The sequence below is a fragment of the Prunus dulcis genome, chromosome 8, assembly GCF_902201215.1.
Source record: "Prunus dulcis chromosome 8, ALMONDv2, whole genome shotgun sequence".
Lineage (NCBI taxonomy): Eukaryota > Viridiplantae > Streptophyta > Magnoliopsida > Rosales > Rosaceae > Prunus > Prunus dulcis.
The window spans coordinates 13,281,378-13,303,679 of NC_047657.1; the positions used below are offsets into that span (position 1 = coordinate 13,281,378).

General features: G+C 35.9%; 4 protein-coding genes across 11 annotated transcripts; 2 read left to right on the forward strand and 2 right to left on the reverse strand.

The window, feature by feature from the left end:
* The first annotated feature begins 702 nt into the window (after positions 1–702).
* LOC117637532 (protein NUCLEAR FUSION DEFECTIVE 6, chloroplastic/mitochondrial) lies at positions 703–3,074 on the forward strand. 5 transcript variants are annotated; one of them, XR_004587189.1, is made up of 4 exons: positions 703–899; positions 1,464–1,624; positions 1,855–1,925; positions 2,763–3,074. XR_004587189.1 is itself a non-coding variant. In XM_034372441.1 (3 exons), exons 1-2 carry the CDS (start codon positions 757–759, stop codon positions 1,612–1,614), a joined length of 294 nt encoding a protein of 97 aa, XP_034228332.1. In that variant the 5' UTR covers positions 703–756; the 3' UTR covers positions 1,615–1,624; positions 2,763–3,074. The 5 variants fall into 5 exon arrangements, 3 of the variants coding, with proteins under 3 accessions (XP_034228332.1, XP_034228333.1, XP_034228331.1); XM_034372441.1 differs by lacking the exon at positions 1,855–1,925; XM_034372442.1 differs by lacking the exon at positions 1,855–1,925 and having other exon boundaries at positions 1,464–1,582.
* Positions 3,075–7,872: 4,798 nt separating this feature from the next.
* On the forward strand, positions 7,873–9,120 carry LOC117637478 (zinc finger protein 7-like). The gene has a single exon (XM_034372374.1). It carries the CDS (start codon positions 8,195–8,197, stop codon positions 8,768–8,770), a length of 576 nt encoding a protein of 191 aa, XP_034228265.1. The 5' UTR covers positions 7,873–8,194; the 3' UTR covers positions 8,771–9,120.
* Positions 9,121–10,284: 1,164 nt separating this feature from the next.
* On the reverse strand, positions 10,285–13,302 carry LOC117612157 (TIP41-like protein). Of its 2 annotated transcripts, XM_034340909.1 has the most exons (8): positions 12,953–13,302; positions 12,662–12,847; positions 12,127–12,217; positions 11,808–11,921; positions 11,619–11,678; positions 11,476–11,517; positions 11,105–11,233; positions 10,285–10,578 (listed from the first exon to the last, which is right to left on the reverse strand). In XM_034340909.1, exons 1-8 carry the CDS (start codon positions 13,090–13,092, stop codon positions 10,468–10,470), a joined length of 873 nt encoding a protein of 290 aa, XP_034196800.1. In that variant the 5' UTR covers positions 13,093–13,302; the 3' UTR covers positions 10,285–10,467. The 2 variants fall into 2 exon arrangements, with proteins under 2 accessions (XP_034196800.1, XP_034196802.1); XM_034340911.1 differs by lacking the exon at positions 11,105–11,233 and having other exon boundaries at positions 12,953–13,257.
* Positions 13,303–18,862: 5,560 nt separating this feature from the next.
* On the reverse strand, positions 18,863–21,981 carry LOC117637314 (cyclin-A3-4-like). Of its 3 annotated transcripts, none has more exons than XM_034372174.1 (8): positions 21,545–21,981; positions 20,774–20,967; positions 20,564–20,639; positions 20,387–20,463; positions 20,214–20,247; positions 19,978–20,127; positions 19,567–19,701; positions 18,863–19,250 (listed from the first exon to the last, which is right to left on the reverse strand). In XM_034372174.1, exons 1-8 carry the CDS (start codon positions 21,863–21,865, stop codon positions 19,179–19,181), a joined length of 1,059 nt encoding a protein of 352 aa, XP_034228065.1. In that variant the 5' UTR covers positions 21,866–21,981; the 3' UTR covers positions 18,863–19,178. The 3 variants fall into 3 exon arrangements, with proteins under 3 accessions (XP_034228065.1, XP_034228064.1, XP_034228066.1); XM_034372173.1 differs by having other exon boundaries at positions 20,735–20,967; XM_034372175.1 differs by lacking the exon at positions 19,567–19,701 and having other exon boundaries at positions 20,735–20,967.
* Between the last annotated feature and the right edge of the window lie 321 nt (positions 21,982–22,302).

Below are 22,302 nucleotides of genomic sequence, written 5' to 3' on the forward strand. Positions count from 1 at the left end.
AACTCTCGATATTTTAGACCTTGTGTATAACCATTAGTAACACTTTGAAGAAATTTGTAAGATTTGTTTGTGAGCTGTCATTGAATTCCAGCTCTTTCTAGCTCAATGGCAATTCTTCTGGGAAATTAAAAGGAATTGTATTTTTTAGTGTCATTATTATGTTGTTTTGTTCATGCATTCAATAATGATGGGACAAAGCTCACAGCCTACAGAAAAGAAAGGAATACCAACAAATTCTACAATTATAGCTAAAGATAAATTATTTGTTCGGAAAATATGTCATTACAAAATCAGTATAGCCAAATTGTTCTAATTTTTTAAAATGCAGACATTTTGGAGCCGTTTCTAGCCAAAAATCTAGCTTGATGTTCAATCACAAGACCTTAAATGCATGGATAATTACTTTTAATTACTTGAACTATAAACCTCCTTACAAGTAGATAACATTACTTACATACACAAGGAAAATCAAAAGTACTGATATATATATTTGGTAAGCCTCAATATTTGATCCGAATTGACACATCCCTACCAGAAAACATTAGTTTTAATTTAAGGGAAAAAAAAAGAAGAAGAAGAAACAGAAACGTATTAATAATAGCGGTACATAATGAATGGCTAAGAATTCAACGGTCAAGATGATTGATGCACATCAGCTGTCGTGCACCTGTGCAGCACCATCCCCCACAAAACAAAACCCTCACAAAGCCCTCGCCAGAGAAGCCACTCACACTCTCGGCAACAGTAACTCAGAAAATGGCTTGGCGCTCAGCTGGTTCGTTGTCTCGGTCATTGGTGTCTACCGCTAGGGTTTCGTCGCTCCGTTCGGCGCCACCTCTCCGTCGTCTCCGTCCACCGACTGTCTCCACTCCTCGTCGCCTCGCATTCGCTTCTCCCAGGTCCCCTTTCAGTCTCTCCTTTGAAAAAAAGAGATTATTTTTCACCTATATGTTATTTGCTGATTGGTTGCTGAGAAAATGGAGGAAATTGAATCAATGCGTTGTTATCTGATGATATCTGTTGATTTGGTGATTTATTTTTCACAAATATACTGGAAAAATCGTGTGATTTTGGGGTTTCATGGTCTAGAATAGAGTGAAACAAGCGAAATGTTTGGTTCACCATTAGAAAAAGAAAAGAAATTTAAAGGCAAAATCTTGTCTTTCTGTTCATTTCCACTGTTTGGAGTAATTGGGAAGAGAAAATGGATTAAGTACCCAATCATTTTCTGGGAGGACGTCTCTTATTCTTTGCCCTTTGCAACAATTGACTGGATCATGAAATTTCTATAGTTGTTTAGTGTACCCTTTTCTTTTTATTTCATATCTGGTTGCTTTACATTATGAAAGAGTTCTTTTTATGACATTTGCCTTCTGGAATCTGAAAATAGTGGTTACTTATTTATGGTATGAGTATAACAAATAGTCTTCTCATTTTTACTGGCGTTGTTTTGTTTCTTTTAGGAACTTGGGAGAACTGGGCTGCATACAATCGCTTTTGCCAATGCACAGTGTGACGGCTGCAACTTGCCTCACATCTCATCTGGCTGTCAATGCGCGTGGTTGTTGCGAGTTGTCACATGGTACCTTCTGCCGTACTTGTCAGGATCGCTAGTAGTCTCTTTGTGAGTCTTGCTGATTCTAGGACACATGACAAAATTGAAAGAAATGTTTATTGCCGTTTTGTTCTCAATCCTTCGGCTGATGGCCCGGGAGAGCGTAAAAGTAGAATAAGTAGTGTTGGCTCATTTAAATCTAGACAGTGTTTGATTGATAGAATGATTTTTAAACTAGGTAGGATTTGTAAGTATATTAAGATTGGTTGTTAAGAAGAAATTGGGATTGGGATTGATAGGGAGGAACAGAAAAGACGGGTGATGCGCACAGACTTCCAATCATCCAAAGGCAGGAGAATGATGCATCGTTGTAGGTCCTCTTTCATTCCTTGTTTGGACATTACAGATACTAAGCTTTTCAATTTTGAATTTGAGTAAACAGAGTGGTGTTTGGTCAAATAACGTGCTTAGATAACAAATTTAATTACTTTTTCTCTCTTGTTTCAGGTTATTATAAAATTGAGTGATTGCATCGAGTACTTGTTCTTTTTAGTCAATAATTGCTTTGATATATTTTTTTTCCCCATGTTAAATAAGAAACACCTATGGACTCTTTGCTTTTGTTAGTTTTTCTCTGCATAATTTGTTTGCTAGTCTAAAGGTGGGGAGTGGGAATGACTCATTAGTTGGACCTATGTATTTGTTTTTTCTGCTTATGATACATTCTTATGGTATCATTGTTTCTGAAAAAAACTGCTGCAATTTGGGTAGGCATGTAATTTATTCCGTCAGTCATAAATTCAATAATAGAACAAAAATGTTCTTTGTTGATTAAAAGGAAATGGAAAGCTTTTATATAAAAGCTGCTTATATGGTTTTATCTTCAATCTGTCACATGCACTAAATCTTTTATTTTTATTTTATGTTAAAACTCTTGCTATGTTCGAGTGCATCACTGCATTCAACTTATGCTGCAAATGGGATTTTGTTAGCTGTTTGACTTTTAACCTTTTGATTTGGAAGAATATCCTCGCATTTTGGTGCAAATATTAGTCTGGATATTCATTTTAAGCATGGAGTTGGGGAATAACCAGAACAAGTGTTTTGATATGCTTGGATTTCATGGAATAACCTATAATTTGGTTTGTTACTGCCAATTTGATTTAAAATTCTTACACAGCTCTGCCCCTCTGCTATGCAATTGCAGGGACTTGAAAAGACATTTGGATCAGCATAGTTGAGTGCAACTATATATTGGGGTTGATCGTAGAGTTTGGCTGTATCCTGTAGGAATGAGTGCTTTTGGATTAGGATCCTTTTATATTTTGTTCTTAATAAGAAACTTGATAGTTCATCTGATAAGGATAGGTTTATGGGTGTTTGAACTTCAGTGCTTATTCTTGAATCTTGGTCAATTTCTCTGTCTTGTGAGTTGTGATTAATTGTTTCACGGGTCTCTGTTGATTATAACATTATATTAGTTTTTTCTCTTTTGAATAATAATGTCAGTTGTTCTAAATTTGCAGCATTTGTTTGTACTTATTTTTGGGTTTATATTGATAATGCACAAATGCTAAAAGCTCTGTGTTAGAGTAGCAGGACTATAAAGCCCATTCTTCTATCACTTTGTGATAATTCATTATTCCCTTTAGGAAGCTGAGACTCTAAAAACAAGAAGACAAATTCAATTGCAACTCCAATCAATACTGTTGCTAGGTGGAAGGTTTTCATGTCATTTCCAAAGATCCTAATAGCTCTTATAATGCATCTGTGACTCGTGATTCTGTTTATATATCGATAATTATTCCCGGTGCAAGTGTCATAATAGAGACTTGAAATCACATGGGATGCTGATATTGTGAGAAGGAAGAGCACAAGTGGTGTCGCTGTTAGTTTGTGCAAGTATGGCCCATTGCACATTGCATTGATCTGTTTGTGGGAGAGGATGAGGTTCCAAGCTGGAGAAGCTGGTTCATGAATCCTGTGTTGGAAATAGTTGTTCTTTTATTGGTTAGTGGCCAATGTGTAGGTAGACGACTGCCAAATTTGGTAATCTTCTGTTTGCCTAAGCACTTCTCAAAACAGTTAAATCTATCGCAAACTTCAATCATGTAGCATGCTTTGGCTGTAAATCGATGAGGTCTGCACCCGAATCGCACCAAGTTTGGTCGAACAGCTCTGTAGGGCATGACATGAGTTAGCTAAATTCATCTTACTACCCTTGTAGTTTAGCTCGTGTTTGGTTTCTGATTAGAGGTTCCTTGTCCTTGTTGCAAGTTTTTCCTTTAGCTGCTTGATACCTTTTTCGTTACAAGAGAGCCAACTGGGGAGAGAGATTCAAAATCTAAACTTGGATGTATGGGAAGAACGATAATCATTTTCTTTTTTATTCAAATGCAGGGAGAACGAGACCTGAACTCTTGCCGTCTTGTAAAGTAATATGCTTTTACCACTAGGAGATTATTGAGCAACGATTCTATATTTAGCTAAAACTTTTAATGAAGTTTATCACTGGTGTTAATGGTAATCAAATATAACATCACCAATAAATTAAAGTTAAAAAATAAAATAAATAAATAAATAAAAAGTGGTAACAGAAGGTTCGTTTTCGTTTGAGCATCTCAAACAAACACAAAACATCAAGTTGGTTTTTCTCATTTGCACTCAAACCAAATGTTGATTTTAAAAGAAAAAAAGAAAGTGAAAGGCCACTGTCAATGTCAGCTGTCGATGCAAAGTTTCAGTTCATTCTTGTAACAAAGAAGCATTTGGGGCCACATGCAACTTGCAACTTGCTCTCAACTCAAACATATATGGGCTACTGTTTGAAGAGAATCCATGAAGAGGAAAAGTCCAAGTGAACACCAAGTTCTTCCCATCTCCACTTTCTCTTGTGGTCCACAGTCCACAAGGAGACATTCAACAAAGGTTTTTTTCACAGGTGGATTTAACTCAAGTCGCATTGAAGTGGGGCAGGAAATTAATCGAATCTAGGTTCAACATTTGTTGCAAACAAAGAAAGTCAAGAGATCGATAATAAATTAGTAATCATTTTCTCCATTCATTCAAAGCTTCAAGAAAGAAATGGATCACATTTTCTAATCATATTAGCAAGTCATATATGTAATGTAACCAACGACATGAGATTACATTAATAACATGTTTATTAATTCGTTATTGAATTTGAATGAATTGAATTGAGGATGAATTGAATTGAGTATGAGTTGGATTGAAGAGAATTAGAATCTGGATTCCTATTAAAGTTGTTTACTAAACCATATGGATTGAGTAGAGTTAGATTCCAGATTTCTATTGAAATTGTTTACTAAACCATATGGAATTCGGGTAGGAGTTGTGCTAATTACAAAAATGTCCTAATTGTTGGGTTAAAGTAGATGACAAATTTGAAAATTTCAAAATTGTGTGAGGATATAATGCGTAAAAAAAAAATAACTTCCTAAAGGGTTAGTTCTTTAGGAATTAGAATACCACCTCCCATCCAAGAATTATTCCTCTAAAATCAAGAATTCAATTCCTAATTTTGTATGGACTCCACTCACTTTTTAATTCTTTGATGCGAAATAAACGGAGGAAATCTCCATATGTAAAATTCAATTCCTGATTAGTAAACACACCATAACTGATTATATATGGCACAGAACCACGTGTACTTGTTACATCAATTATTATCATTAACAATCGAAAAACTCTTTATAATAATACGAGGTTCATGAAGAATGTCAAAGCCGAAATCCTTATTATTCGCCATTTCTGACTAGAGAATTAGCAACAAAATTGAATTCCCCGAAAAAATGTGATGAATACCAAAAGTCCACAATAAAGCTCCACACGGTGACAGGAGACAAAGCAAACAAGCTTAAGGCACATTTTCCTACACATTCCTTTTCATGAATTCTGATCAAATGTCTTCAAAAAATGGGCAAACACACTTGATCACTTTGCATCTTCCTCCTTGTTTCCAGTAAATTTTTTGTTTCTTCAGTTTTCTCACGAACTGTTGAGTCAGAAATCATGCCGTGAGTTGAATTTTCAGCCCCTTTTATGAATTAAGATTTTTTTAAAATTTTAATTTCACAAATTTTTAATAAACCATTAAAGAGATTAACTTGTCTTCAGCAATTCATATTCATCCAGTGAAGAAAAACTTAATTACAATAGGAATAACACTGATTTGCTATCCCCGCTTCATGGAAGTGTTTCTCCATCCGGTGCAGTTAACTAAACCAATTGAGATGCATGCAAGAGAAAAGGAGAAAGAGGAGAAAGCCTTCACATGGAGGTGGTATCCATGAATATCTTTTTGTTTAATGAGAAAAGGGGGTTAAAGAACCCCAAAAGAGGGTACCCATAAATATCTTTTCACCTTCAAAAAGGGTTTAAAAGTTTGACAGACAAACTAAAGTGGGCACTCTTTTAGGTGCTCATTTGCAAGTTGACACGCTTGGGGAATAATTATGCAGAAAATACTTCTTCTCCTCATAAGTTTTTTTTTTTTTTTTTTTTTTTTCCTTTGAGTACAGGGGGGAAACGCCTCCAAAACAGAAACAATTAAATAGGAACAAGGCGAGGTCTAGCAGCACCTCGAGCATCAACATCTAAAATGGCTCTAAGAAAAGCAGGAGTTTCTTAAAAACATGGAGGCCATGATTAAACTCATAACTTTTGGCAGTCAAGTCATCAGTAGCATAATTCTGCTCTCGAAAGACATATTTGACAGAGCAGTTCCAATCTTCAAGAATCTTCATAACACAGCAAGTGATAATACTGAACAGAGGGTGGGTTTGGGCAATTGGGTTATCACTAAAACTACTGGTCATAAGTGCTTTACTAAGCACAAGAATGTAAACATTTTTTCAGCCAAACAAAGTCCTCCAAAGTCAGTGCCAAACAGACCCCAAGTGAGAATTTTATGTATGTTACTTCTCCGATTCTTATCACAAGGCTAACCATTGTTTAACTTATTTGCAACTTTGTCTTAATACCTTGTGCAAACATGAAAAGGTAAGTTGTGAAAGTTTTCCTCCTTTGTGTGAATTTAATTACATCACATGACGATGTTTTAGTACCCTACACGAACTTTCTGTATAATTAATGCAACCATATCAACTATAAAAACTTGTGCGAAATGTTAATCAAAACTCTCTTATCTACAGCAGCCATATCAATCAGAAAAACTTGGACGACATGGAGAGTAGATTTGTTTTGCTATCCTTAGCCAATTACAGATGGAATGTGAAAAAGTTGACACGCATGACATACTGTGATTGGCCAAAAATTACAAAACAATGCTATTCTTGTTTCACACAAGTGTTTCTCCATATGAACAGGACTGCAAACTTTCAGAAAGCTCAGAATTCATTGGTTATTGTTATATCTTTTGATCAACTTTTATCTTTGTGTGTGCGTGTTGAGAGATTTAGGGCAACCGAGCTCCTTTTGTCTTTAGCTTTGATTTAAGTCACAGAAAGACTGAATAGAAGTACAGGTGGCTCCTAACGCACTTCTCCTACTGTACATACACATTGCCCACCACTAGCAGTTCGAAAAGGGACATCAAGAAGTCCCAGCAGGAAGACACCCACGCAGATACTATTGTCCCAAAGGGAACACTTAAAAATTTGCAAGCCACGATACCACCCTATCTGGTTTGCTAATTGCTTACTTTTTTTTAACCATTATTGCCAATTCTCTGGGCCCCAATCACTCCACCACAACACATCAAATCATGAGGCAATTAAAACGAGAGTAACTCTACCACCACTCATTAATATTTTAGCTGCACTGTGAAGCTTCTTATCATAAACTCATCTCCACTCAGCATAGCATATTGGTTTGGTAGGTGCCCCGTCTTTACTGCCAATTGATACCTACTTGACGTGAAAGGGTTTTGTCTGGTGGGTTAAAAACTTATGTCCTATATGCAGGGAGTGATGTAAGCGGACTGTGTTTTGAACTTTTGACAGACTAGAGTTTACTAATTACTGTTGGTAACTAAGGAGAAGAAATTCACAGAAGAAAGAGAAGAAAACTACTGCGTGCAAGGTGATTTTCCTATTGATCAAGTCATGCACCATAACCTAGAGATTCATATTGAGAATAAGAAAAATCCCATCATCATACTCACAAATCCACTTAAGTTAAACAGAAACCAAGTTGTATAATTGGTGTGGATAAGAAGCAAACGTGGCACACACTTTAAATAAACATTTAGAAGAATGATTTTGACTAGTAATGTTGTAGGATTGTCAACTCTGTAATTCTTCCGGTTACTCCAAAAGGAAGGATGTAAAGTTGATGTCATTTGAGGAACAGAAAAAAAGGAGAAAGATGAAAGTGAGGAATCCTAAACTTTAACAAGGGAAACAGTGAAGATGACATAGACATTGTCCCCTGGAGCACCAAGCATCACAAGGTAGGGGCCACTTCATTGAGATGAGATAAAATAAAAAACAGGCATTCTCCACTTTACATTCTTAATGCTTCTCTCCATTTCTTTCCTCTTTTTCTCTTTGATCAAGCCCTTCAAACAGTCAATTACAACCATTTCAAACCATTGCACAAGCTTAGATTCATCCATTTCCTTTTGAAACCCTCACCCAATTTGAGATTTGAGAAGAAATGATCTCCCAGGGGGAAGGAGAACGTGAAAGTGAACTAATATTAGATAAAGAGCAAAACAGATTTTTGATCAACAACGATAACAAAGAAGAAACTGAAGATCTTAATACAGGAGAGTGGCTGAACCTGAGCCTAGGTAGGAATTTGCTCTCAACAGAGGGAGACACAGACTCACAGTCAAGACCAGCTTCTGGCAAGGTGTTTTCCTGTAACTTCTGCATGAGGAAGTTCTTCAGCTCGCAGGCATTAGGGGGTCACCAGAACGCCCACAAGAGAGAAAGAGGTGCAGCCAGAAGATACCAGTCTCAAAGAATGATGTCAATGATGGGATTTCCGTTCACTACTTCCACGGTTAGATCACTCAGCGTTCAGCCCCACTCACTTGTGCACAAGCCAAGCAGAGATGAAACTTCACTTGTAGCAAGATTCAATGATGCAAATACAAGGTTTAGCATGAGGCCTTTCACACTGGACGATGTAATGGATTCTATGTGGCCAGGCAGCTTCCGGTTGGATTCACAAGTATTAGAGCCACAATCAGAGCCATGCAAGCTTGACTTAAACCTTCGGCTCTGATCCATCCATCCTACTACCCTAGTTTGGAACTTTGTTTTATGACTTTTCTTTTGGAAGAGGTCTCAATTATTTTCTACCAAGTACAGAACTAGCATAGGTTAGAGGCCTACTTGGAGAGTCATCCTCTGTTTATCTACTCAATGAGACTAGGAAAGATACTGAGAAGTTCCTACTGTTTTAGGCATGTTATAATATTGAAGTTATTTCCTATTCCATGATGCATGCAATAATCTCAAGTGCATTATGTCTCATGGAAATGAGTTCTTATGAGGTTTTTCTATTCTGCTACTGATTATCAACTTCTAGCTTTGTTGTATCTATGGCTCAAACAATGCTATGGCTTTTCCCAATATTGACTTGGCAAGATTCTAGCCTAAGAGCCACCCTAACCCCAGCCTGCTTTTACCACTCAAAAGCTACATCCCTGAGGCCTTCAGAAAGGTCAAAGCATAGGCAGATTAGCAACTCTAAAAACTCAGAGATTTTGAAAGTAACAACAAAGTTCTGACATGTCATATTTTTGTATGCATGTGAAAGTTTCAGCAGGTTGTAGCCAGGGCCAAGACCGCACACCTAGGTTGTAAGTCAAAAGAAAGAGTTTTGCACTTGTACAACTTTACTTCCTTAAGCTCCACAAAGAATAAGATAATATGAGAATTTGGAAGTTTTCCACAGTTATCATTTTATGCTATTCCTCCCAAATCAGTGCCTCTATGTGGTGCCTAGCATTTATTTTCCTGTACTTTTCTTTTGCCTTCCTAAACTGATAAACGGCTAGTGGCTGTAATTCTTACACATACCATGCCAGCAACGGAAAACATGAGATCCCAAGTGATATCCTTACCAATGGAGTCTATCCTACCAAAAAAAGGACAAAGATGCTTTTGGAGAACACATCAACAATCCCAATTTATCAGTTTCCTATACTGACTTCTATATGTCAGATAAAACATTATGTCTATTTGAGATGCATACCTGTCACATGCACTCCCTCTATCTGGTTTCGTATACCATTGCCTAGAATTGCTTAATATCAGAGGACATTGTTTTTCTGACACATTTTCTTTTTCACATATAAACTGATGCTAAGATTATTCTTAAACTTTATAATGGGATAACCATCTGGAACTTCCTATAGATTTTTTCTTTTTATTTCTAAGGGAACTTCCTTTAGATTAGCATAAAGGGGATGTGGTCAATTAGTTCAACTTCTATACAATGGACGTTCTACACTAGCAACGCATGGGTCTCTCAGATATTTTTTTTTTGTTTTTTTGTTTTTGTTTTTTGGTTAAACTAGGATCTATCCTCACCCCATATCTCTTAAGCCAAGGTCCAGGGACGCATCCTGAATGTTTGTATGTAAACCATTTTTTAATTTGATTTTTAGAGCATTTTATTTATAGAAATAAATTATAATCTCGTATGAAAGTTGCAACCTTATTACTAATTCATGTTGTATTGCTTTTGCTTTCAGCTCTCCCCACAATTATTGTGGTGGCATGATACAAATATAAAAATAGGAAATTTGCATAAAGTACTCGTTTTTTTTTTCTTTCTACTTTTTCAAATTAATTTAACAAGATAACTTAATAAACATGAGAAAGAGTAAGAGAATATGTGAACGTGAAAAGAAAAGTTTACATTCAATAGAACCCAGCAAAACAGAAACTCTTGCACGGAGACAATTTACAGCCTTACACATTATCAGGTACCTTTAGCTTTTGGGTCTTATGCATGATCACAGGAAGCCGTTGGCTGATGATGCTTGGATCATTATAGGCAGCATCTTCAGAAGGGTATCCCTTCTGCACCATTTAATTAAGAAATGAGAAAAGAAAATACTTCATGCACAGCGCAACAAAAAAAACTTCTTTCTTTTGACAATACTACTGGTAGGAAAATTAGAAAGGTCCCATAGGAAGATCACTAGTAGGAACTATTAGAAAACACCTTTAGAGAAAAATACAGTTGCTAGTTTATTAAAATTCAGTTAGCTGACTATCTATTTCAAGTCCATAAGATAAAACAGCAACCAGATCCCATGTAGAGTAGCATGCCACCACATTACACTTAAGCAAAGCTTGACTTGAATACAACTTACATCCTTACAAAAATTTCCTTGAATACAAACCGTGTTCAAATTTGATGAACAGAAAATGCCTGTTCATTTTCCACAAGTCACACAACAATCAAATAAGTTTTGGGAAGTGGGGGAGGTTCAGAGCATCTCTTTGTTTCCCAAGAGTAAACAAAACAACTAAATAATTTGAGACAGTGTCAGAAAGAAAGGCAGTATTATAATTTGTATGCAAGCACAGAACTTCAACTTACTGCAGATAAAGCCTGAAATGTGGCTTCTCTCCAGCAGATTTCTCGAAGAATAGTGGGACTTGCATTGTCATTAAAAGCACAATGCATTCGAGTGTCCCTTAGTCTCATTAGTGCTCCATCAACTCTAAGCTGTAAGAAGATCTGAATCGGTAAGTTATAACATTAAGGAAACAGAAAGAAGAAGTGACTGATATAATCATGAAGTTTCCAAAGAGCTTGGTATTTTCTTTTTCCAATTAGTTAGAATACTTCTTAAGTAAGTCCCAGAATTAACAAATTAAGAACTTGTGCCAAAACAATTTTATCTACCAAAATTACATTGATAATTGTGCTTGGAAGGAATGTAAGTGAATTAAGAGAAATTGACTCACCCAAAATCGCAACAGGAGAAACCAACAACTTGGCATGACTCTCTAGAAAATCAAAATGTACATGATAAGTCCTTCCTTGCCATCGTCATATTGTTGGAAAAGCAGAGTAAGCCACAAGGGGAAAATGGAGATTGAAGACTTACCACTTTTACAGTTAAAAGTGACACTCCACTATCAGCCAATTCATCTTCATACAAGACCACCTGTAGAGGTTAAAAGGATGACTTTTGTCATGGCAGGTATACACATAAAAAGAAAAGAGTAGATAAACGCATATGTCTGCATTGGCACAGCCTATGAATATGCTTCTAGTTATCAGCCAGGATACCCACCTCATCATAAAAGAGAATAGGCTCTTTCGAAGCCAAAGCAACTACATCGATTTTTTCGTTGCAGTCTTCCCAATGGAGATTGCAGGTATCCTTAGAGATCTCTCCTCCTTCAAGCTGCCATATAAAATATGAATTAATACTATAGTATCACTATCTTTCCTTTTTAAAGAATACTTCGTATCACTATCATAATATAAACAACAGTCAAATAAATAATGGAAAGGCTTTGCATCAAGAAGCCTTGTAGTTCCTTCTTTTAAACGAGGTTTAACAAAACAGAGTGAAAATGCTCAACTATAGAAAAAGATAAAATGTGCACCTTGTCTGCATCAAACTTAACAGTTTCACTTCCGCAGTATGGCGTTGTGAATGTATAATCATAGTCCAGTATTATTTGCTGGGAGGGTTTACTGCAAATTGAGAAAAGGAATGTAAGACCGAAGACCAGTATCTCCATCAGTTTTTTTTGTTTTTGTTTTTGTTTTTGTTTGTTTTTGTGTTTAAAAAAAAACAACAACAACAACTCAATCGACAGATTCACACCCACCATCAAGACAAAACTATTTCTATTCCACAACAAAGTTATCAGAAAATAAATTGGCACAGAAGTCGAGACATATTTCTATCCTGTCAATTGAATTTGCTAGTCTAATTTAGCTCTACAAAATTATTCCCATACTTCAGATAGTACAAAGCATATGGAGGGTCTCCTAAAGCATCAATCAATCACCCTTGAAATCAAAAGAGGTACACATTTTAGTAACACGCTATAGAATTGAGTGTCACAAAGCTACCCAAGAAAGAACAGAAAAACAAAAGTCCATCCGAGTACATAAAAGAAGCCAATGGGTTACCTTCGGAATTTCCATTGAGCAGCGGCTGGGACTTCAACTGGTGGCAAAGCTTCCTTCTTCCACCCAACTAGAGCATCAAATGCATTGAAATGAATTGTAAAGCCACTCTTAACGTGTTTCAGAGCCAAACAACTGTCCCCAAACACCATTTCTGGCATGTGATATGTCTCAAGCTTTTTCTCCCACCTGCAACAACCCACATCAAGAAACATCCCTAACATGGCATCTACCTTGAAAATAAATAAAATTGAAACTTTTGAACAGCGACCCAGCATCAAATCAAGAGCATACAGTTCGAGGGTGGAGGACTTGAGAATGGAGCGCTTGCGAGACTCGATTTCCCAACCATGGATACGGAGGCCATGACGTCCGTCGGTCAACGGCTCAGCTCCGGCGGCTTTCAGCTCCTTCTCGTCAACCTCCACTTCCATTTTTCTGCTCACCGATTCTCCTGGTTTTCCCTTGCTTCTCTTCTTTCTTCTTCCGTCGCTTCGCGTTTTTGTTCTGGCTTCTCTATTCTACTGTCGAGCGTCGACGACTTGGGCGGATCTCTTAAACGAGACTCGGACTTTGGAGCTGATACTGCCTCAAAACTTTTTCCGGGTTTGGGTTAACGGTTTATACAATTTTTAATTTTTTTTTTGGTAAATACCACGAGGTGTTCCCACATCCGAAGGGTGAGATTAAATGCCACCTTCTCTTTTTTGTCAGGTAATTTTTTTTTAAACTATTGTTTGTCAAGGTTTTCTCACACCACAGCAAAAAAAAAAAAAAAAAAACCTTTCTTGTAATGGGAATAGCATTGTTTTACTATTATCGACCAATAACACAATGACACGTGGAAACGTTAGTCCACATGTCATTTCATTATTAGTCGGAATAGAAAAAAGTGTTATAGCTATTGCATGAGAGTGTTTCTCCTACCATAGGTGGGGTGAAAGCTAGTAGTTTGATACAATATTGTGTTGTTACTTGTTATTTTTAACTTTATTTTTTTTCAAGAGTATAATTTAGTGATAAAAGTATTACAGATTTATTACGTAAATAGTGATAGTGGACAAACAAAAATGAATATAGGTAAGTTTATTGAGCTTGCTATGGGTAGTAATAGTTGTTGCAACTTCAAAAAAGAGAATCTGTTTTCGTACATTGTATAGGGCTTTCCAAATAATTCTATATGTATTTATGAGTCTGAATAATCTCATTTTCAATTATTAAACCATTTCATTTATCAAGTTCAATGAATAAATTATTATTCCCTTCAAAAACTCTATGCTCGCAATCAAATTTTAGCCGTTCTTTTCTTATGTAGGTCCTAAAGGAAAACTCCATAGAGTGAGGAAGAGGAAGAAGCATCACTGCCTCTTCTCCTACTCCTCAACACTTTACATGAAGAATACTTTCACCTCTCTTACTACTATACCCATAAAACGTTGTTTGAAATTGTTGTTCTGGTAGGCGCCCGCCTAGCACCAAGGCATTTTAAAAAAAAAATTAAGTATACCATTTTTTAAAATAAAAAAAACACCACAGTATAGCTGTGCGGCCATACTACTTATTTTTAAAAATTAAGAAGAAAAAAACACCCCGGTATAGCTGTGCGGCTGTACTATTTATTAAAAAAATTAAATAAATAAAAAAAGACCCCAATATAGCCCCTCGTCTATACTCTTTAAATATATTATATTTACAAAATAAAGCCGCACGGCCCTTTTTTACTACGAGTATAGCCAGGTGGCTATACTCTTTAAATATATTATATTTAAAAATTATAGCTGTGTTGCCATACTATTTATTTTTGAAAAAATTAAGAAATAAAGACCCCAGTATAGTCGCCTATGGTACTATTTATTTTTTATATAAAAAAAACACACCTACTAGCGTCTAAACGACCTATTTTTTATTTTTTTTACAAATTTTTTTTAAAGAGTATAGTCGCATGGTTATACTCAGCACGACTATACTAATTATTTTTTAAAAAAAATGAAAAAAAATCCACAGTAAGAACTAACAGCATGAAAAGCATCGTTACTCAAACTGGTCAGCCCTTGACAATTCCTCTTGCAATAACACTGGCGGTTGGAGTTTTAGGACTTGTTGTATACAAGGGTATCTTTACTCAAAATTTTGATGTGATTTCGAAAATCATTAGACTGATAAATTTTTACTTTGCCCCCTCTTAGGTCCCATTATAAGTGTATTGTAAGTACCCTTCTACTCGGGAAAGACAGTTAACAGAGAGAGGTTATACTGGAAGCAGAACATAAGCTTTCTAGTTTGAGAGTTTGTGAAGAAGGGTGCCCTAGGAATTTTGAATTTTTGTAGCCTACTTGCATTAGTTTATACTTTATAGTTATTAATTTGCTAGTTCAACATATCCAAAGCAGATATTGAAAGGAGAGAAATTTCACAGTAAATCAATCTGAGAGTTCAATTTTTTCTTTTTCTTTTTTTTCATGAGAATGTTTGCCTTTGATTTACCTCGTTCTCTCGAGTACTACTAAATAATTTTACTGCACACATTATTTGTCGTAGAAAATTGCATGCTGAGTTGGAGTGGTCTTGGTAATTGCTTCACTTTTCTAATAGCACTATACAAGAAGAATACTACCACCTCTCTTACTATTGTACCCATAAAACTTCGTGTTCAAATTGTTGTTCTGGTTGGCAAAGAGATTGCAAAATCACCATCTTGCATTTTTCATACAACAAGTAAGAAATAATCTTAGCCTCTTAAATTCTTTAATAGTTAATAAAATACGGAATGGGAAAAATATGAATAAATACGTATGTGTTTTATTCAACAAAATTTTAGCAAGTTACAACTGAAAAGTTTGGCCATTATATAATATTTTAATATAATTTGTTTAAATATTTGAATATATTATTTTTATTCAATAGTATGTTAAAATTATGTGTACAATATGTCAATTTTATGTGTATTATTGAAAATTTTATTTAAAAAAATGTGTATTAAACATGAAAAATGCATACGTACATGTACAATACATGTATTTTTTTAAACGTGTATTTTACCGAGTTTTTAAGATGTATATGGAAACGGAAGTATTATTGAAATGAACGTATGTGTATAATACGAGTATTAAACGGGAAAATGCTAAATTCTTTATACGGGTAATAACTCTGAAAAAGTAAAAAATCAAAAGGGGACAATAAAGACTCGGATAATGGCCTAATAGTAATGAATAATGCTCTAAACTACTCTTATCGATAAATGAAAGTCTGGGAAAAAAAAATTATAAAATAAAGGGACCCTAGTATAGCCATGTAGCTCTTTTTTAAGTGAATGGCCTCTTTATATATATAGTCGTGCGGCCATACTATTTATTAAAAAAGAAAAGAAAAAAAAAGGCCCCTATATAGCTGCGTGGCATTAATATTTATTTAAAAAATTAAATTAAAAAATAGACCTGCCTAATAGCGCCTAGGTGCCTGAATTTTTTTATTTTTATTTTTTAAATCATCTTTTCCTTTTAGGTTAGTGAATAAGTCCACTGGGGCGTTTTGAATATAAAAAATCTCTTGTAGTGATTTCTTCTGCGCCACGGTTAGATTAAAGTTCCCCATCACCCATTTTAGTCTATGTTCTCAATGAAATCTTTCTCCCAAAACCCACTCCCTAATGACGTTCATGTTCTCTAAATTTGATTCTACATCGTCTTTTACAGAGGTTGTTGCAAAATCACCTAATTGTTCTTTAGCAAGGTTGTTGTTTGGGTTTATTTATTCACTCTTATGCGTAGGCAAATCATTGAGAATCATATTTTCCCCAAATCTATTACGAATGCGGTGATGGGTGTAGCCAGGACTGCGCTTCTTCATGTGGTGGTGGTAGGGTTTGTTTAGGCTCATGGATTGCTTTAGGGTTTTGGTTATGTTGGGTTTGCAGGCTTTCTTTGGGCTTATGGTTAATTGTGGTGATGTGGGCTAATAGTTTTAGTGCGACTTTTGTCCGTGTTAGTTTGTTGCTCTATTGGGATTTATACTTTAAATGTCTTGTTGATATCTTTAATTATACCGTTAAAATTTATCTAATGAAGTTTCTCTTTGATTTAAAAAATAATAATTAATAATTACTATTCCCTTCATTAACAGAGAAATATTTATTATGAGTCACAAAATTATATTTTCAAATAGATCGAAGTCCGGGAGAAAAAATAATTATAATGGATTTTTTTTATTTGAAAGAAAAACTTTGTGGTTGCTAAATAACAAGAAGCGAAAGAAATATTGAAGCTGCAAGAAACCCTACAAGTACAAAGGATAGGGAGACGAGAAAGGCGTAGTAAGCGATGAAATGCTTTAAAATAGAAAGATAACAAAACACACAATCTTTTTTGTTTGTATTTGATTTTTGTATTTTATCAACGTATCTTCATAGACCAAGAACTACAAGATCACCCCACTATTTGGCTTGGGCCAGGCCTAGTGCTAATTAAGTGTCGGGTACCTTAGTAGCTAATCTTTTGGGTTCAAACATGAGCGCTGCTATTTCCACTTCTTTGTCTTATTTTTCTACCCACCATGTAAATTTAAAAAAACACAATCATATTTTTCCACCGACCATTATTCTTAAAATGCCATTTAATTATTAATTCAAACAAAATAAAGTAAAATATTAATAATAAGATAACATAATATAAACAAGTCTCTCTCCTTCTCTCCCCTCCTTCCCGACTTACCCCAACCCCAGAAGACCTCAACCCTAGCCACCATTCCCTCCCCTACCCCTTTCAGCCTCCATAATTCCCTCTCTTTATATGCATTAGATAACTCTTCTCTATTACTATTGCTTTCTCTGCTCCTTCTGAAATGGGTATTGTTGGGTCCAATTTTTTGCAAACCAGAGCCTCCATTGTCTTCCTCCTCTTAGGAATTTGGATTCTAGAAGAGTGAGCTTCAATTTTTCTATTAAAAAAAATAATCAAAGTGTGGGCAATTTTTTCTTCGATTACTTGTTATATTTATGTGTGCCCTGACTTGGTCTTGCTTAAGAATCAAGTAAAGTTTCAAGCTTTCATGGTGGCACCATTATCTTAAATTTTCCTTCAAGATTTGGTTCAGATACCAAAGCCCCCGCAATCTTAAATGTTTCCTAGTTTGCTGAACAAGACTCGTAAATAAATGCTCCGGGAATGTGGCTAGGGTTTCTAGGGGGGTGGCTGTAGAGATTCCAAGGACGGGTTGGGGGTGGCTCGGGAAGGGGAGACATAGGGAGAGAGAATATGTTTTTCTTAAAGAAAATTTTATTTTATTATTTAATTTTAAGGAGAGTTTGGGATTTTTTTTTTCTCAAGTCCTTAAAAGTAATTTTACAAAAGGGTAAATTTGTCTTTAAAAATTTGATTATAAGGTGGGTGATGAAATAGAACAGGTAGGTGAAAATACCAACACTCTTAAACATAATCAATTTACATTTTTTGATTCAAGTCCTCCACCACGACAACTCATCTTAAAACAGTGCCTAAGAGCATTTCCACCCATTTGTCATGGCAAAAGGCAAAAGTTATTACTATTCATGTAAATAGTGATATCTCTTGCAAAAGGCTTGTGGTGTTTCCACCTATTGCCATGACAATCCAAAGGCAACTACTATTCACATGAGATGTTAGGAGAGGAATTTGTATAGAGTTTTTGTATGGAAAGTGAAAAATATGACTAAGTATTTATTTTTAAAAAATCTGAAAATTTTAGTTTTTTTTCAATTTTTTTTTTTCCAGTTGCTGACGTCAGCAAACCCAGGCAACAACCCAAACTATTCTTGCATTCAGGCCTGCTCAGACTTGTGGAGCCCACCAGTCGCTCGAGCTGCTGAAGCCCGCTGGAATGTGGAAATGGGGCTTGGGCCCCCTCCTGCCCTAGCCAAGGCTGGCCGCTGGGAGTGCTCTAAATGTACCTAATACTAACCTTTGCCACTAGTATCCCAACAAACTATATTCAAATTCATAAACCCTGAAAATGATCACCATGCGGTATGTAGTGTACAAGCCATCACCATTGTCACTAGAGTTTATCAGAGATTTAGCACTGAAGATACATATGCTTAGAAAACTCTTTCAAAATTGGACATGAAATTTGCTTTGAGGGCCGTGGATATTATGGAACAGGTTCTCGAATTATACTCAATTTGCTCACGGAACATGGGCATACCATGAAAAGGAAAAGCTTGATTAGAAAAAATTGATATGCCTAAAAAATATATAATCCTTTATTTCACATCCACAGCAATTTACAAATATTTGGGTCCAGAGAATGAACCCAGTGAAACATAATGATTCTCAAAAACCTATTCAGTATCCAAAAGTCAACTCCAAACCTGAGGTCATAGGTGTCTCTGCATCTAAATTCTAAGCAAGCATTGACTTTAGGCACCATTCATCTACCAGCTTCAAGTTGATCAGTCCCTAACTCTTACTAGAAATGTAATTTGTTGAAAGTAATTCTTGACAGCTAGGTCAAACTTCAAAATCAGCTTCTTCCAGAATCCTGAAAATACTTATATGTCGATGGCCTCAAAATAAATTGCAGGAATTTCAGGTAACGAAGTCAATGTTCCCACGCAAGCATACTGTCCAAAAAAGTTCAATCACCATGATCAGATAAACATTTCTAAAAAGCAGCAATCACATGTCCTAAAACTCTCAAATTGGTTTATTGAAGGATCGGGTAGTGGATTTCCAGAAAAGTTAAAGACAATGCTCCCCCTTATGGTAAATTTCAGCCAACCCGTTGTGTTAAATTCCAGCCAACGCCGTTTCCGGCAATGCCCCTAGTTGTATTCACAGAAATTAAAGCTCTTTTGGAAGTTAAATCTATAATATCACCTTTATTTACATGATACCCATTACAAGATGCAAAATTGTCACACCATAAAACCAAATTACCTTTGGCTTCCTGTATTTATCTCTTACTGCTCGCAAAGAGCTTCCTTTTATATTCAACTGCAAGTCATGAATGGCACGGACACAAATCTTTAAGTCGGATGGTCTATAACCAGAATATGATTGCAATGCCAGGCTCTGCAAAATTTATAAATGAATTAACTAGAATCAGTCAAAATATTTCGAACAGACTCAATCATTATTCGTCCTCAAGCTAAAAGATTCGAAATATTCACTGAAATCTAGAAAAGTAGTAAGCCTGCCTCCTGCGTGTATTTCTCTCCTCTTAATGTACTCATGAATTTTGTACAATTTACGCCTAATAATCTCTCCACTGACTAAACTATCTCTACTGACTGGGAATGCCAAACCTCAGGTTAATCACAATACTCTATCCATTGCGTTATTTCTTACCCAAGGATGCACCTCAGGTTGGATCGTGAACCTCGAAAGGAAAATAGCTGATGCAGCAACTACTGATGGTAGGAACTGGACACAACTGTAGTCTAGCAAACTTAGCTCCACAAGATAACAACTCAAGAATTCCAATTGCGTCTTAGAAGACTGTAAAGGCAGAAATATAACAGAATCAGTGGAAAATAAAGGAGAGAATAAATCAGCATCAAAACAGCATAAAGAGGTCTCCCTACTTTGGAGTTCTCCAAGGCAGCTCTCGTTAAGATTCTGCAAATACAATAAGAAATCAACATTAATATCATTTGTCAGACACCAACTGCATAAGTGGAAGGAAAAGATAAGCATAAAAAAATACAACCACCATGGAAAACAAGATGACCAAATACTTTTCAAAGCATTATCTTGCCTGAGGAAATTCTTTGTTGTGGGAGGACCAGTATCGAAGTTCAAGAATTTGAGTACATCACTCTCCATTTCCAACACCTAATAGTTAATTCTAAATTCATCATTAATTAAAAAGCTCACAAATAGAAATCAACTAGCAGCGCAAAGCAAGTAAAACAAAGACACTCAAGTTGGTCACCTCTTCCATGATGTAGGTATTATCTGTTATATAGCAGAAGTCTTCAACACGTGGAGGACAAATCTCTTCATACTTTCTGCATCACAAACCATACTCAAGTCACCATTTCAAGAATGCCTACACCAGTTTTAAAGATAGAACAAAGCTAAAATAGGGTATTCAATTATGTACGATGCAACGAGCATGCAAGCAACACCAAGAAGCTGTAACTTGTTCCTGCTGATAGCATATGAAGACAGGTATCTGTCAATATATGATACAGTTAGAAAGAGGGTGTCTGTAACAAGCTGGTATTCCTCAGCAACCTCCACCAACCAATCCACCAGGATTTCTCGCATGTTTGGTGATATATCATTTTGAACCCTACCCATGTAACTGGGTGAAGACCTCTTGTTCATATCCATCTGAATCATACACTACCATCAGACATAGATACCATTACCGTATCAATCTATAGCATACAAGTGTGTTTGATGATGCAAAAATGTAGGACGACACAGAAAATAACAGAAAATCATACTAATTTAACTATTTGGCTTCTTTGAATTAAGCTTCTCAAAAATTTAAATGGACCATAAGCACAACCAAACTATTGTTAATCATAAGCCACTTGGAACTTCTAAATCTGAAATTGAATTATCAAGTATCATTTCCCAAATATGTTAACAAAATATAAAAAATCTTAAGATTATGATGGTAACCAAACAAGGTGAAGAACTCAGGAAAAGGACAATTAGAAAGCCAACTTTAGAAATCGAACTCATGAACCAAAAACTAAAGGGAAAATCTTAAACACACATCCAAAACCAAAAGAAATGTAAACCTGATCATGTATTCAATAACGCAATCAATATCATTGGCCTAGACCCCATTCCATAACTCCAGAACCAACTAAAAAATCCCCAAAAGCTAAACACAAATGCAAATCAAGATTCACCAATCCAAACATCGAATTTCAAATCTCTACAGGAGAATTCATACCTCCAATGAAAGAAGATGGCTATATATAGAAGACGAGTAATCAGACTTGCGTGGATCAACGGATCTCACAACGATTTCAGTCTTGAGGGCCTCCCCTTCCCTCTTCGTCGTCGTCTTCTTCTTCTTCTTCTTCTTCTTCTTCAAGCTACTCTTGGGTTTCTTCGGAGCCCAGTTCTGAGTGGAAACGACGTCGTTTGTCGAGTTGGAGATCTCACCCAACACGACTCGCTTCTTGGGAGCTGGAATTTGCAGGGACGGAGACATTGAAGGTCGCTTATTGGACGAAAGCGTGGTGCTCACGCTGTTTTCTTGCTCGTCCATGATTGAGATTTACAGAGAGGGCCTGTTTGTTTGTTTATGAAGCTTATGGGCAGAGAAGGAATGGCGGCATTTTACCATTTCGAAAATCCTTGTTCCCGCTCTTGGCAGTTTGTTAGGTTTATTGCTTTGGCTCCTAAGATAGTTATGTGCTAAAATATAAGTAGATATTTATCGACACTAATATTATTCGGAAAAAATAAACCATATCCTCCATTCATATTAGCTAGGTAGTTTTAATTAAATAGGACATTAAAAAGCTTTTATTTCTGCAAAAAATTTTCCTGTCATTCTTTCATTTGATTTGGCTTTGGTACTCCAAATTTCGCTGGGGAATAGAATTGGGAATATATTTTTGGGGGCTAAAAAGAAAAATTTAATCGAGTACACCTATTTTTTCTCATCCCTCTCACCATTTGGTCGTATATTCTCTCACAAAT